The sequence below is a fragment of the Gymnodraco acuticeps genome, unplaced genomic scaffold (genome assembly GCF_902827175.1).
Source record: "Gymnodraco acuticeps unplaced genomic scaffold, fGymAcu1.1, whole genome shotgun sequence".
NCBI classification, from domain to species: Eukaryota; Metazoa; Chordata; class Actinopteri; order Perciformes; family Bathydraconidae; genus Gymnodraco; species Gymnodraco acuticeps.
The window spans coordinates 536,438-554,048 of NW_022992041.1; the positions used below are offsets into that span (position 1 = coordinate 536,438).

Here is a 17,611-nt window from a genome sequence, read left to right on the forward strand (position 1 = left end):
CTTGTGTCGGTCGGTACACCGACAGGACACGGGGAGCTGGCCCCGGCTGGAGAGCCAACAGGAGACGAGGAGCTGAAGTCGGCCGGTACGCCGACAGGCCTCGGGGAGCTGGCGTTGGCCGGTACGCCGACAGGACTCGGGGAGCTGGCGTCGGCTGGAGAGCCAACAGGAGACGAGGTGCTGGAGTCGGCCGGTACGCCGACAGGACACGGGGAGCTGGCGTCGGCCGGAGAGCCAGTCCTGGAGCCGATACTGGAGTTGGGACCATGGCTGCTGGGCCCGGTACTGGGGCCGGAACCATGGTTGCTGGGGCCGGAACCATGGCTGCTGGGGCCAGGACTGGGGCTGGGACCATGGCTGTGTGGGCCGGTTCTGTAGCAGGGACCATGGCTGCATGGGCCGGTTCTGGAGCCGGAACCATGGCTGTGGGGACCGGTTCTGGAGACGGAACCATTGCTGCTGGGCCCGGTACTGGGGCCGGAACCATGGCCGCTGGGGCCAGAACTGGGACCGGAATCATGGCTCTTTGGGCTCGGGCTGCTAGCCTGGACTTGCGATTCCTTCTCTTAGAAGCCGCCTGAAGGCTCCGTGGACCTCCAAAAGCCAGACGAGTTCCAGAAAACGACTCATGGACAGGAGCAGGAACTGGGGCAGAAGCACTGGTTGACTCCAGACGGAACACACCGAGACGTTTGTAGTCAGCAGGCTGGAAATCACACACCCAGAGGAAGTTCAAAATCCAGCCAGGTAAGAATTTCACCAAGTCTGGTTTCTCCATAGCCAACCGGTGCACCTCTACCAGAGCGGCCTCCTTCTGCAGAACACTAGACGCTCCCTTCCACCAATCATAGCAGCAAGCCAAATCAAAGGAAAAATGTTGTAGTTCCACCTCAAATGGATCATCTGCTGGGTCCATTTCTGGTCGGTTCGTACTGTCACGGTGGAGTGAAGGAAGCAGGACCCAAATGCAGATAACTCTGATAAACCTTTATTTCAAGGTTAAGGAAACTAACACAGACAAAACAGAACACTCACCGCGGAACTCAGTCACCAACAAAAGACGAACCGACAAAGACAGACAGAAAAACCAGAACTTAAATACACACAAGACTAATCATACAAAGAAGACACAGGTGAGGAGGGAGGAGAAAACACAGGGACACCAGGTGAACACAATCGGGTAAATTAGACACACCAGGGAAACTGACAGGGAACCACAGACAGATCTAAACAAGACAAAACACAACGCAGACAGAAAACCAAAGACAGATCTAGACAAGACAAAACACAACACAGACGATCGTAACATTACATGAGAATCGTGACAATCAAATTGAAACATGAATATGTTTAAGTTAGTGAAAGTGGAAAGTAACAGTGACAGCAACATTACTTATTATTTATTAATGCATTACCCACAACAGATCAGTTTTAATATTTGAAATGTGCTGTTTTTTGTGAACTTTAGGTTTTAAAGCAAGAAGGTATTGCTCATGTAGATTTGAGACTTCAGGGAATGAAGGCTGTGTGACTCAAACATTTGTAACCAAAGGGAAAACATTGGTTTCATTAAAGGAGACAGGCGTAAATGTAAAACCTGTTCACATGAGACATATCTCAACAATGTCTGTAGTGCATTTACATGAGATAAGCAAAGTCTGAAATGTACTTTTAATACATTTGGAATAATACCAAGGCTCTGCGTAACAGCTGCTTATATTCAAAATATAACATATTCATGTTAATTTTATAAATATTATTATACCATTTAATATTATCAACATTTATCTGTATATAATATTTAAAAATACTTTGCTCTATAGTAAGATGAGCATGCTGAAATATACCCACCCTCTCCGTTTGGTAAAATATGAAGGGTAATTTGCAGTGGATTATTTTCCTTGACAAATTACGGACATGGCAGATTTACACAGGATTAAATTCACAGACGACCTTTGCAACTATTACTATTACTAGAGGTCCCCAAGAAATACCAGTCCCAGACGAATAAGGCTTAAGAGTGGGATGGGAAATCGTTGATGGTTTCTATTGAAGTTGTACAGTACTTGTACATACTAAGGTCATTTATATACAAAAATGTAGGGTGGCTTAAAGAGGGACACTACGCCAATTTTCTTTTATGAAGATCAGCCTACTTGTCACAAGGAGTAGTTCATAGCCTTGGTACCATGTCTCCTGTGGCTCTGGAGGAGCTTTTAAAGGCTGAGAAAATAAGGGTGATGTTGTAAGCTATTGAGTTGCATCATAGGAATTGCAATTCAAGTCGGAATTATTTAAAGAAAACTATATCCAATCACAAAATAAGCATACAGGCAAGGTATTTGGGTCATTTTCTGTGCATTACATTGACATTTTAACAGCATCCGACTCAGTATTTCAGAAACCTGGGAGAAATGTTGAGATAGCCAGGTATTCATGTCTGGCTCATACAACACCTTTTTTTTTGTTAACAGAAATAATATGACATTGATATGCGCATCAAAAAGCCCTGACTTTTTAGGCAGAAAATACTCCATCATAAACGAAATATTCCCAGCAAGTCAGAGCCATATTTGAGACACCAACCCCTGTTTTTTTACTGAAGAGAAGAAAAGCGCCCACAAAAAAAAAGGCATACATTTGAATAATATACCTGGCAGAAATGTGATGCTGCAGAGTATTATGTTTTACCTAGTTGATCTTTGAACATGTGAGGATGAAATGTACACCAACAGTGAATGCTTAGCACAATGGGATTCAACCAATAATGCGCACACCCTCACAAATGACCAGGGGAACATTTTTGGAGTCTCAAACTTTAATCATAGCAGTATTGCCCAGAACATCCCCGAAGGAAACCTTACTGACATCAAAAAGCCAAGCCAACAACAAACGTGTCCTCCCTAAATGAAAAATGACAGCACATCCCCCCTGCACACTCTTCTTTGAAATTACATGGCAGCAAAGGGCATTGCAGTATTGGCCTTATGTCTTTCCAACTTCACTGTGTATAAGGGATATCTACAAATGTGTTGAGGAATTGATAGTAAGACAATTATTTGTAACTATTTTACAGAAACATAAAAAACATACCTTGAAGTCGGGATGTTATTTTAAACCTTTTACTACCATTCTGCTTATCCATCATACGTTTCTTTACTAGAAAACACAATGCACCATTACATTCAGTAAATGTGCATAGCTATTGATAAAGTGCCAGGATAAATGTGAGCTATAATATCCCACTTTTCAAACTGGATTCTTCTTCACAGACTACAGTTTTATATAGATTATAAAGTCTAATCAAACACAAGCTCTGGGTCTACCCATCCAGTATTTTGCACGTTCTGTAGCAGCTTATTTGGATCATTCGGATCCTTTTAGTAGAATCAGTTTCAGAAGAGGCTGATAAACACTTGATTACATTTGCAACATGTCTGTCGTTAATAAGCAGTGAGCTGTAAGATTGTAAGCTGCAAGTGCTGCTATGTTGCTCAAGAAATGTACTGTAAATAGGACTTTGTGTTGAAGCTGGAGCAGATCATTTTTTTAAAGCTAAAACATTATATTAGCAGCAACAGCTGAGTAGACCACCAAATAGAGGGCTTTTAGTGTCATTTAAATAAGCCCCCCACATCAATGTGTTGTTTTGTACTCATCTTCGTAAATACGAGCAAATATATCATTATCAAAACTGCAGTGGTTTAAAGCCCAGAATGGAAAAACATCAAGAGTGAAGTGCATCGTTTCATAGTGCCGTGCTGTATGTTGAACAGAGGTGTCATACCACTTCTTCCTTTCAACAATGCTTCATCAGTGCAAACAATGAAAGCAGAAGACAAATGTTTTTGTTTCCTGCAGATCAACGTGTCATCAGAACAATGCCTGAGAGGACAATATGTTGGTGGGGTGAGAAAAGAGTGAGATGCTGAAGAGGGAACAAGTTGAAAAGAGGTGAGTCTATGCGGCTTTCACACCAGCGCTTTTCCCTTTCTAGCTCCGAGCTAGAGCTTTTCTGGTTCAGCTCCGGTTTCCCTTTTCTGCTCCCGCTCTGTTCACACCGCCCAGCACCCGACTGGTGCTGCCGCTGCTGCGTCATGACGTCACCGTTTACAAAGCTGATTTGCTCCCCAACGGCATTACGGCGCTCACAACAACGGGGAACTGCGTCGGGTCGATGATCGTGTTGCTTTTAATCACACGAAGCCAGAATAATTGAATAACAACTTCTCCAACCTTATACTTTGCTCCAGAGTGCCGTGGTTCATTGTTTATTAATGTGTTTCTGCAGCATTTACCGACCGCTGCAGTGTTGGCTGCTCTTCCACGGGAGTTTATTCTCCTCCGTTAGCTCCCGGTTAGCTCACACTGCAGCTCTAAAGTATTCACTGTCCGACTCACACAAGCAGCTGATACATATCCCCAGTTCCCCTTAGCCTAAGTGAATGTGTGTCAGTCTGAATTGACGCTGTTTGGTATCACAACGCTGTTATGAAAGTTTCTCTGGTATAAAATGGGTGATGTTAGCATAGCAACCGAAGCTAAACTGACTACTTGCTATTGCTATCCTATTGTGGCATAAACCGTTTTCTACAGGCACATTTTACCGGCGTATTTTTATTATGATTCTACTTGTGATAGTCGGACACGAAAACCTGTGCAGCCCATGTATTGATTCCATCCGATAGCTGCTATAATACAAAACAAAACGTCTGCCTCTCTCCACAATGATCAATAACAGTGAACGGATGGTCAAAGTAAGGTACAAATAAACACAAGCCTGGTTAGTGTTGCCTGACTTTATAAAGTGTGTTTATAAGCACTACTGCTTGTAGGCAGGCATGACAGTCGACCCATGTTTAGGGGAGGTGGGTTTAGTTTCCTGCACGCCTCGACGTAAGAGAGACAGACGTAAGCGACGCCACCTCTTAGCTCCGAAGCTCTTGCCTCTAGACCGACAATTTTTTGGAGCTGGAAGTGAACCGGATTCCGGAGCTAAGAGCCGGCGCCGCTGCGGTGTGAACAGGAAAAACCGGCGCTTTTCAGGCTCCAGCTCCGAGCCGGAGCTGAAAAAGCGCTGGTGTGAAAGGGACATATGTGATGCAGTGACATCAGGCAATTCTCATTTTCCGTGTTTGGTCATTGGAGCTCTGGGATATTTACAGTTATATAAAACCCTTGCTTTGCATTGTATAGATGCTGAGAATTGATGCAGCTGTTTTCACTGTTGGAGACTATCATCCAAGGAAGGAAGGTATTTAATGCTCAACAATACTAGATGATGTCATGTGCTCATTTGCATATGAATACAATTGCTGAACCGATCAAGAATAAATAGAGGCAAAGCTCAGCAGCAGCCCCCTCCTGTTTCTCCCACTGGCTCACTGTGCTCCACAGTGCCTGAGCTGAAAGCCTGTGTGCACACAACGCAGACAGGAGATCAGCTGTGCATGGGGAAGCATTGTGATCAGACCTATTTGGATGAGACAAGCAAGTAGTGCGAATGCATATGGATCAGGTTCAACATTTGGTACCAAATCTGTTGCCAAATGCTCACGATTCAACTGTTTTCCCTCGATAATCCAAAAGAGTAGAAACATTTGCTGCTTCTGGCATTAAGAAGTAATTTCACTCGGGATGTGTCTTAAGAAATGTGCGATATCTAGTGATAAGTGTGGGAAGATGGCAGAGGTTATTGCTTTGTATGAATACATTGTCATATAACTGGGTTACTGTTATCTAACTCCAGCTGAGTTAATGCTACTGGGTTTATTTTATTTTTATATTATTCTGTATTTTTGTATCATTCATTCAGTGAAAAAGGCTTGTTGTGAGAAACCACGCCGCTCCTCCGCTCCCTTCACTGGCTTCAGTAACTGCTAGAATCCACTTAAAGACTGCGAATGGATCTAGCCCTTCCTACATCCAGGACATGGTTAAACTTTACACCCCAGCACGTGCACTCCGCTCTGCATCAGCCAAACGACTCGCTGCACCCCCGCTGCGAGGGGGACCCAAGTTCCCATCAGCAAAAACATGTGGGTTTGCTATCCTGGCTCCAAAATGGTGGAATGAGCTCCCCATTGAAATCAGGACAGCAGATAGCTTGCACATCTTCCGGCGCAGACTGAAAACTCATCTCTTTCAACTCCACTTCGAGTGATAGAATTACTAACAAAGCACTTATATACTAATAAAGGACTGGCTTATCTATAGCCAGTTGAGTATCACTTGAAATGTTTTGGCTCTATGAAACCTGATGTATATGATTCTGTTTTCTTCAAGGTTGTGTCTTCTTGGTCGAATGTACTTATTGTAAGTCGCTTTGGATAAAAGCGTCAGCTAAATGCAATGTAATGTAATGTAAACTACTTGCCATGGCTGGGATCATCGTTTTCTCAAAATGGTAAAATAAATGAATCACAATTAGTTGGACTTTGACAAACAAAATGTAACATTAGTCTTAGCAAACTTAATCCTCTAATTAAACATTGTATTATGTAATTTGTAAATGTTCAAATAAGGTTACGTTTTTATTTTTAATTTTTAAATGGGACTAGCTTTTTTTAGATGAATGTACTGGTAAAGCTAAATGTGATTAAAAGTTGTGAAGTGTGCAAGTGCATTTTTACTTTAGATATTCAACTTTAATAGTCATAGATCATTAAGGGTCATTGAACCAGGCTTACAAGTTCTCTTTATGTGAGCAATATCCTCAGAACATTGCACATTAGGCAGAAAATGACTGGGTCAAGGTGTAAGGTTTGTCTACTGCAGGGGTGCCCAACCTTTTTTGAACCGAGAGCTACTTTTAAAGTTGCCAGTCTGCCGAGATCTACCAGTCCAAATAGAGAGGCGTAGCCATTACTGACAGCACTACCAGGATAATACACACTCCTACTTGTATAAAACTGACCTGTACGATTAATACTTCATAAAATACTGCAGATCCTTTATATTACCTCTTTCTAAACTACACACATACAAGTATTTAACTGAAGTTACACAACAGTGTTGTTGATAGAGTGTGAGTTTATTCACACGTCACACTACAGTGGGTAATGTTTTCAAGAAACATTGAACAGTGCTGCCACATATGACACAGGGAAAAAAGAAAAGACTCTGAACCCTTTCTTTGCCATTATATAAAAACAGTGTTGCTACAAAAGTATAAATTGGGCTTACTAATAAGAGAACTCAGATCTGAAGCTACACAGGAATCTGCAGCAACAGTGCAATAAAAAAGACAAAATTAATAGAATCAAACCCTTTTTTTGTTGCATTTTAGGAGAGTATAAAAATAAATGCCTTTAAAATAGGATGCAAGCAACACTAGTTTCTTAACCTGAATTGATAATAGATTATAATCAATTTAAGTTTGCATTCTTATACCATTTTGTATAATAATTATAATGAATAAGTTCAAATAAACTAAAACTTACAGCTGATTAATAACGGTATCTAACTTGAGTTTGTATTATATCAAAAACCTGTTGAAATGCTACTGTTATTTTTACTGGCCCCCAAAAGCGCGTCGGCAGCCTCCAGGAATGCTTCTTTCACAACTTCGCCATCTTTGAAAGACTTCATGTGTTTCGCAAGAACGTGACTGACACGATAAGATGCTACGGTAGCAGCCTTGCTCTTGTTGTTGGGCCTGGTGAAAATGGACTGCTGTGCATTTAGCTGTCCTTTCAGGCCCCTCCCCTTTTGGGGCGTAGGGCAGAATTAGGAGAGAATTCCGTCTCGTAGCGTTTGTTTGTTTTTAAATGCCGCTCCTAAATGACACTTCTTCGGTAAAGCCACGCTCGCATTGCAGATGAGACAGATATACTAGAATTGGAATAGATACAAAAATAATCATCCTCCCACTCGGAGTGAAAATTATATATTTTGAGCTTTTTTGCTTCTGCCATAATTGTGGTCTTGTGTGTGTGCGGACTGTCACTCCTGTTGCCACGGACAACGTCAGCGAACTAGTGCCCACTGCCCACCAGCCAAGCCCAGACACATGGAGTCACGCCGGCCAATCACAAAGCTTTAATGCGTTCACGTGCATTATTATGGCACAGGAAGTTTATGTTATAGGACATTAATGATAAAACAGAATATTGTTGTTCTATTTTTAGACACATCTCGCGATCGACTGGGAATCTCCCCGCGATCGACTGGTTGGGCACCCCTGGTACTGGATACAGTCAAGGAAAGAGGGGCCACTTACAGGAAACCATCCTGCAACGATTTGCTGAAATGGCCAATTTTCTCAGCAGAATGAATACCAAAGTTTAATAATCCTAAATCTCTCTTTGAACTATCTGAGAGTAATCTATGAGATGCCATGTATGGTAACATATATGTTTCTCTTTTTGCATAATAAAACTGTAAAGCACAGAGAAAAATATATCAACAACATAGAGTAAGCTTTAGTTGTTAAATAGCGTATACCTATTTGTGCATGCTAACTTAATTATTGATGATGTTTATGTAAAGTAGGTAAGTTTAACTATTCAACTAAAATCCAATGGAATACAAATGGCAATTTGTATCTCAATGTGTATTCAATATTTTATTGAAATTAGTATTAGTATGACATGTGATTGAGTTTCTATGTATACTTTTCATAATAAGCATTGTACCAGTCCCAAAACGATCACTGCCAGCACACTGAATGATTTTATTTTTTTGACACATGTCAGGGTTATGACTGCTGTTCTGGAGGTGCACAGGGATCCAGGGCATTAAAGTGGGATTTATCTGATGCAGTGAGCTTTCATTGTACTTCTGTAATACCGCAGAATCAAATCTCTGATCAACACTGATGTGGATAGCTGCTGTACAGACAAGCTTTCACAGGGCTTTATCAAAGAGACCATGACATGGGACTTTGTGTAAAAACCCAATTGAAGTGGAAACAACTGAGCCCTGCACACACATCTTTTTTAACAGATAAATGTGCAAATGTAACACTAAATACATTGCGTGGATCTATTGTGTTCATTTTCTCTCTCTCTTATTACCTCAATTCTTCTTTATAGGCATTTGAAACTGAGTGGAGGAAGTTACAAGTGAGGAAGGAAATTGATGACTCACTTGAACTCATCAACAAAACAAGTTATGAAGATAGACTTTCAGAAAATGACTTGGTGTTTTGAAAATGGTTTATTATGTGTCAGAGATCAAACATACATATCCGTAAAGATTAATCATTCTACAGACAGAAGGAGTTTAGTTTGGGGCTTCTTTTCATTGACTAATACTCTTAACACTTTTCACAACCTAAAGATATCCTGATTCACATCCTTTTTTAAAACAAGTAATTACAAATAAATGATAATCAATACAGGCAGTGATAATGACTTTGGAAATAGAATATTAAAGAACAGAGAGGAAGGTAGGAGACTTATCTTACCTGATTGTGATGGGCACCCATCTGTTGTTATTGATGTTCTGGCCCGCAGCAGCATGCAGAACATGACCGCTACCACACCCAAGTTTAGCAACAGCACTTCCATCTTGAAGGAACACATGAAGGAACTGTTCCCCCAAGTTCTGCTGTTGAGCTAAAATGGAAAGAATGTATGTTTAGTCAAGAGTATTTTTTTCTGTATTGCCAACATTTTGTTGTAATGTAAGCAAGTATTTATGTAACTTTAGGCTTAATTTCAACATACTGAATTAAACAAATAAGCCCAGTCAGAGTATGTGCAATGGAACATATATGTCTTAACAAAGGAGACATGGCTAGAAGGATTAAATGGTTTGACTTGATCATAGTGGCAAGATGTTATTATGCTCAGGTTAATTTCCAATTAATCTGTACAGCTAACAGAAAACGGAGGTGCTATATAACAACAAGAGCAACTAGGACCAAGAAGAACCTACACATAACCAGCTAGAAGAACCTGATAAACGTCAGTGTGATGACCGCAAGGGCACACATGTTTGTGATCAATACCTGGAAAATGAAAACCCAGAGGGAGGATTCTTGCCTGCCAAAAATTGAAATTGCACAACCACAACCTTTGCTTATACACAAGTTTACCAAGAGCATCCTTGTGGACTCCACATATTAGCAATATAAACTCAGTGAACCAACAGTGCAGGGCTTCTTCAATAAACACTGAACCGCCCCGCCATAATAACATCTAATTGTTCGTATATTTGCATTGTCCAGAAAGCATACATTACATTACACTACATGTCACTTGTTAGACGCTTTTATCCAAAGCGACTTACATACATTCAGTACTGTGGACAATCCCCACAGGAGCAATTTGAGGTGAAGTGTCTTGCCCAGGGACACAACGACATGCTGACTGCAGTGGGACTCGAACTTGCTATCCCCCTGATTCAAAGTTCAGCGCACAAAGTTCAGCGCACTATTTCACTGAGCCACAGCCTCCTCATACATGTGGAAAGTAAGAAGACCATCTGACTGAGTGTCAGACCGTGCTTGATGCGTCAACCTGGTTATTTTATAATCCAAACAACAAGAGGCTATTCCATCTGACAAAGAGCTTTCCACTTGCAATGACAGTCTATAGTGCAATGAACCAGTACTGCACCGCTATGAGCTTAATAATTTCCGCGTATCACAATGACTTCATTCTTTCTGGGACTAGTAGACAAAACAACCTTGTCAGAGTCTCAAGAAGAGGAATGTTTTTCACTAAACTTTACGGCTGTGGCATCTTGCAAATATTTGCAAGTATGGACTGAGATGAGTTAGCACAGGGCTTTTGTCTCTAGAGAAAAATATCCACTTCCATCCATTTAAATAAACATTGTCCAGTGGAGTGATGTGGTCCGATCTTGTCAATGACGTTTTTGCATCCTATATGGAAGGTGAAAGTTAAAGAGCAGAGGTCCCTACCATCATTGATGACAGATAGGTCTGAGTCCTGCATCTATGATTTCTTGTTTAAAAAACATTAGCAGGACAGTAACAAGACAAAAAGAATGCAGCTTCATTAGTGCTGTCGGTCAAATCCTCTCCATGTTCCAAACTCTGTTTACAGCTGGTTGGGAGACAGGATGTCATTATAAGATATACCACTTCCCAGACTACAGCATCTTGTATGACAAAGAAAGCTTATGCTGGGCTTGCACTGAGTCTCTTGCAAGCGAGACAGTGCAGTGGGGAGCGACAGACAGCGGCCGCATTAATCCTCCCACACAAGCTATGATGGTCTTCATGAGGGAGGTACGACTTGGTTCTGCACAGCTGTCTAAGAAGACATGAGAAGAGTGAGAGGCAACATAAGATTGCAGCTCAGCAAAGTAGACAGAGATTGCCACTCTTTTGCCTCTATCAGTGAGGACATGGTTCCAGGGCAGAGGACAGAACAGAAAAACTGCAATGTTAGAGACTTAAAATGTTTCAGGGCTTTCAACAAGGCACATTTCACAGCTGGATTAGAGAGATTGACAGGGAACTAAAAATCCAAAGGGAGTTGCTGAGTAGAAGTGACACTAACATGGCTGAAACCCTTGGATTTCACACTAACAATGATAATTGAGCCAGGACTCTGTAAGAGGGGTATGCAGGTGTAGGTCAATGGACTTGAACAGAGGTGTCAGCCTTGTGTCTCCACAATTCGTATCATCTCTCATGAAGTCATGGTACAGCTGGAGGATTTGGACACTATAGGAAAAAGGCACAAAAGCTGTGCCCGTTGTTTCAGGGCTGCATGGGAACTGATATGAAAGCTCTGAACAATTCCTCTAGGGTACGAAGGGCATCCGGAAAATCCCCATCTTTGTCAGAGGGAGGCTGTGCTTAGTTTAATATGCTGCACTCTGATAATGTATTTTCTAAGCCGACTTGGAGGTCTTCCCTGTCATACGACTCAGCAGGAATGCACTTAACAGGGCCATATTACTAACCGCCTCTGCAGAATGGACTACAGGAGGAATATCTTGTTAATAATCCACCATATCCTCAAGCTTCTTTTGAGAAAGGGAAATAATTCTTCTTCCTCAGAAAAAAGCAGCGAAGAGGAAAATAAGGAATAATGATTGGCTGCACAGTCAAGTTCCATTTTTAACCTATTTTTGTTTGCAGAATTTAGTTTGCACACATCGGGCTTCGAGGGAAGCATCTTTCGAACGTCATTGTATTATTTGATGTCTAAAGCTTTTCAGGTTAAGTTCCTCAAGGATCCTTGGCAAGCCATTTCATCTAGAGACACATCTCTTGCTCTCCTATCAAATGTATTGTATTGTGAGTTATGTTTTGCAATATTACTAAAACTGCTACATTATAAAATCATAACGTTAGAAGGTTCTTGTCACAGGCAGAGGCAAACCGAAGAAAAATAACAAAAACATGTTCCAATGTTAATCTCCTGTAAATATTTAAAATGCTCTATCCAGAAGACTCAAGCACATTCAAAATGCTGTCCAATTCTAACAAGAGAAAATGTTAACGGATCTCACCAGTCCTAAGATCTGCACATTTGCTTCCTCAAGTTTAGAACTGAAATATTTAAATGAAACCTTTTGTGTGCAAAACCAGTGTGGCCTTGCTCCAAAGAACAAAGCTGAAATGTATGTCTTCATAAGGAAATGAAGACTCTTAAGTATCTGTTCAGGCTTCCTGTTTTTTGCAAGGGTTACTACAGGCTGACAATGCTGCTTTAATTCTCTTTAAAAAAGCTTAAATGATTCAAAATCCCCCAAAAAGGGATTCCACGTCCCTTGCCCTAAATAGCCATGTTTTTTTATTTGTTGTTTTTATTGCAACTGAATTTAATTTAATTGTATTGGCTAACATACAATGTCACAATGTTTATATGTACATTTGCAATGCTTTTGGAAATTAACAGATTATTAAAAATATTTGACAGTAATGCAGTTTAGTACAACATTGTTATACTTTGCAGTTTCTTTATTTATATATTATTAAATAATTGCATTTAGCTGTTAAATACAGTACATTGTGATTGTAAAAGGATGTTGCTACTGAAATGTTCATGATTATCTTTTGAATACTAGTCTTTGAACTATAAAGAGCACATTTAAAGTGTTCTGCTTATTCGAAGAAAATGCAGCTGTGTATCCCAACCTAGTCTCAAACTATTATTTTTGACATCATATTTTATCTTGTTTGTGGTGTTTAAGACAGATGTAAAGAGAGCTTTTTCAGGAAAGCTTGAAAATGTAATAGAAAATGCATCAAACGTTGTGTTATACTGCAAATATATTGTGTCTGTCAGGGACTGTTTTTAGCATTGCATACCATTTCTTGTGGCTGAGAGAGGCAGATCTTGAAATGTAACTTGAGGAAACAAACAAGTAGAAAAAGGCGATGTTTAATAATTTCATTTGATGCCTATTTTAGGTAAAGAAGGATTATGAATCTCAAGCAGGAAGTGGGTCTCTCCAAGTTGTTTGTGATGGAAGGAATACAGCTGCAGCAAATGAAGTCTTAAACACTGGGTGTAATGAAAATGTGTCTGAGGTTTTCCAAGAGCTGTGAAACAAAATATTTTTGGCCATTGTTATTATTTTTACCATGACAATGTTATATGTATTGTTATTATTCATTTTCATTATTGCATGTAAGTTCTCAAATGTACAGAATGTTAAATATGTTTTAGCTCACAAAGAAAAAGGTCTGATTGTCTGGTATTTCATTGCAGTTTTTCAAAAGCATGTCTGTGTGGATAGATGACACCAAAAACATAATTATGTTTGGCACCTAATTATCTATCATCATTGTTGCTAAACTAGAGATTCAGTAGAGACTCGAGAGTTAATGAATTCAGCAGCAAAGACCGACAACAAAATCCACAGATGCACTTCCTTCACAATGTGCCTTTGTTTTCTCAAAGCACTCCTTCCCGCTTAGCACCATAACTCATTTGTTGACAATTATCATTTACAATAGATGTCAATGTTGCCCCATCTTTTATTTTTCTATTTTTCTTCTGTAAGGGTATTGTTCCCTACTGTCCCCATGGCCCTGTTACTGTGCATGGAGCCTAACAGAGCGTTCGTCCTTTTGTCACCTGTTCTCTCTGTTGCTCTCCCTCCCCCCCCCACTTGCTTGTATTTCTCTTCTCGATCTGACAATTGAAGTCCAGAGGGAGACACATGTTTGCTTCAGGGGGAGGCGTAAGAAGGGGAGTGGAGAATAAGGAGCAGTTCTGGCGAAGAGATTCTCTGCATCTCAATGCATGTCTTTTCGTTCTCTTCTGATTAACTTTGTCTGTTTGATCTCTAGGGTTCTCTTTTCAGTTCCTTTCCTCTGATGTGAGAAGATGGTGCACTATGAGCCATGCAGGAAGCATTACTAGATAAAAGGCACTGTGCCCTCTATATATGCTTTCTGAACATTCATCTCTTTTCAAGACAAGGCTCACAGTCTGCTTTCTGTCTTCTGTGTGCAGCAGCAGTGTAATATTGGTAATATGGTTATGGAAAAACAATAGGTTTATTTAAACTACCCAACAATTATGATTATTTTTTACTATAGTGTTTAAATTCAATTTTGTGAGTGAGGATGGCATAATGTTGTAACAGCAGTAATTATTTTTCGTATCTATAAAGTAATTCTGTGAAGATTTAGACGAGCACTAACTTCAGATCAGCGTGGCAAGATAACTGGTGGCAGCGGATACACGAGGCAACTAATATTACAGGCTGAAGGTGAAGCTTGAGATCAAGCAAAATCTAATTTACTTTGACATGTCACATCTGAAAATTATTTTCACACATTTTTCCAAAGGGATCTTCCTCTAGCTAGCTCTTATGAGATGCTCTTACTCTCTCACTGCTGAGTAAAACATTAAATAATGAAAACAAAAAAACTATTCAGAAAATGTTTTCCCGTCTTTCAGTAACTTTTTATTTCCAAAAATTATATATATTTAAATATTACAGATATATATATAGTTAAGGGATTTGTCTTTGTTCTATTTCATATTTCTAAGTCTTATAAATGCAAGATCTTTCATATACAGAAGATACCTTTTTATTTCATTTCATACCTTTATTTATACAGATAAATCCCATTGAGATCATTGATCTCTTTTTCAAGGGAAACCGTAATACCGTTTATAATCGTAAAGGTATTCACAATCAAGTATTAGAGAGCATCTAAGAATACGACTGAGAAAAAAGACACCTCAGTGTCCTTCTGCACTAATTTAATGAGCTGTTTCTCCAAAAAACATAACACAACACATATTCATTTAAGTACAGGGTAGAGAATCTTAAAAAAGCTCTGCTTTGCAATTATTCTGCTGCTCTCAAACATATTATTTGAAAGATGTAAGTATTTTCGGTAACACTTTATATTCCATCCATCCATCCATCTTCTTCCGCTTATCCGTGGTCGGGTCGCGTGGGTAGCAGTTCCAGCAGAGAGCCCCAAACTTTCTTTTCCCTGGCGACATCAACCAGCTCTGACTGGGGGATCCCAAGGCGCTCCCAGGCCAGCAAAGAGATATAATCCCTCCACCTGGTCCTAGGTCTACCCCTTGGTCTCTTCCCAGCTGGACGTGCCTGGAACACCTCCCTAGGGAGGCGCCCAGGTGGCATCCTAACTAGGTGCCCGAACCACCTCAACTGGCTCCTTTCGACGCGAAGGAGGAGCGGCTCAACTCCGAGTCCCTCCCTGATGACCGAACTTCTCACCTTATCCCTAAGGGAGACACCAGCCACCCTGCGGAGAAAACCCATCTCGGCCGCTTGTATCCGCGATCTCATTCTTTCGGTCATGACCCATCCTTCATGACCATAGGTGAGGGTAGGAACGAAAATGGCCCGGTAGACAGAGAGCTTTGCCTTCTGGCTCAGCTCCCTTTTCGTCACAACGGTGCGGTAAAGCGACTGCAGTACCGCTCCCGCTGCTCCGATTCTCCGGCCGATCTCACGCTCCATTGTTCCCTCACTCGAGAATAAGACCCCGAGATACTTGAACTCCTTCACTTGGGGTAAGGACTCATTCCCTACTTGAAGTGGACAGTCCATCGGTTTCCTGCTGAGAACCATGGCCTCAGATTTGGAGGTGCTGATCCTCATCCCAGCCGCTTCACACTCGGTTGCGAACCGATCCAGTGAGTGCTGAAGGTCGCAGACCGATGAAGCCATTAGAACCACATCATCTGCAAAAAGCAGTGGTGCAATCCTTAGTCCACCGAACTGCAGACCCCCTCCCCCATGACTACGCCTCGAAATCCGATCCATGTATATTACAAACAGGATTGGTGACAAAGCGCAGCCCTGGCGGAGGCCAACCCTCACCGGAAATGGGTCCGACTTACTGCCGAGGACCCGGACACAGCTCTCGCTTTGGGAGTACAGAAATTGGATGGCCCTGAGTAGAGACCCCCTCACCCCATACTCCCGCAGCACCTCCCACAGTAACTCCCTGGGAACTCGGTCATACGCCTTCTCCAAGTCTACAAAACACATGTAGACCGGATAACCGTACTCCCAGGCCCCCTCCAGGATCCTTGCGAGAGTAAAAAGCTGATCCGTCGTTCCACGACCAGGACGGAATCCGCATTGTTCCTCCTCAATCTGAGGTTCGACAATCGGCCTGACCCTCCTTTCGAGTACCTTAGAGTAAACTTTCCCGGGGAGGCTGAGTAGTGTGATGCCTCTGTAATTGGCACACACCCTCTGATCCCCCTTTTTAAAAAGGGGAACCACCACCCCGGTCTGCCACTCCTTCGGTACCGTTTCCAACTTCCACGCAACGTTGATGAGACGTGTCAACCATGACAGTCCCTCAACACCCAGAGCCTTCAGCATTTCCGGGCGGATCTCATCCACCCCCGGGGCTTTGCCGCTGTGGAGTTGTTTGACGACCTCAGTGACCTCCCCCCGGGAGATTGGTGTTGATCCCCCGTCATACTCCAGCTCTGCCTCTAACATAGAGGGCGGAGTTGTCGGGTTCAGGAGTTCCTCAAAGTGTTCCTTCCAACGCCCCTAACACTCCATCAGTTGAGGTCAACAATGTCCCATCCTTACTGTACACAGCTTGGATGGTTCCCTGCTTCCCCCTCCTGAGGTGTCGGACAGTTTTCCAGAACAACTTTGGTGCCGCCCGAAAGTCCTTCTCCATGTCTTCTCCGAACTTCTCCCACACCCGCTGCTTTGCCTCGGCCACGGATGAGGCTGCTGCCCTTCGGGCCTGTCGGTACCTTGCTACTGCCTCGGGAGTCCCCCGGGATAACAAATCCCTGAAGGCCTCCTTCTTCAGTCGGACGGCTTCCCTGACCACCGGTGTCCACCAGGAGGTTCGAGGGTTACCGCCCCTTGAGGCACCTACGACCTTGAGACCACAGCTCCCCGCCGCGGCTTCGGCAATAGAGGCTTTGAACACCGACCACTCTGGTTCAATGTCCCCAACCTCCACAGGAATGCCCGAAAAGCTCCGCCGGAGGTGTGAGTTGAAGGCCTCCTGAACTTGGGCCTCCTCCAGACGTTTCCAGTTCACCCGAACTACACGTTTGGGCTTACCAGGTCTATTCAGAGGCTTCCCCCGCCACTCGACCCAACTCACCACCAGATGGTGATCAGTTGACAACTCCGCCCCTCTCTTTACCCGAGTGTCCAAAACATACGGCCTCAGGTCCGATGATACGATAACGAAATC

The 17,611-nt window shown here is 42.2% G+C and overlaps 1 protein-coding gene across 2 annotated transcripts in view; it reads right to left on the minus strand.

Moving 5' to 3' along the window:
* The window catches only part of eys (eyes shut homolog), a 198,208-nt gene that overhangs the window by 31,506 nt on the left and 149,091 nt on the right, over positions 1 to 17,611 (minus strand). For both annotated transcript variants that reach the window (XM_034201872.1, XM_034201873.1), the window contains one exon: positions 9,410 to 9,560. In XM_034201872.1, coding sequence (XP_034057763.1) covers positions 9,410 to 9,560 — 151 coding nt within the window. The remainder of the gene's footprint in view (positions 1 to 9,409; positions 9,561 to 17,611) is intronic.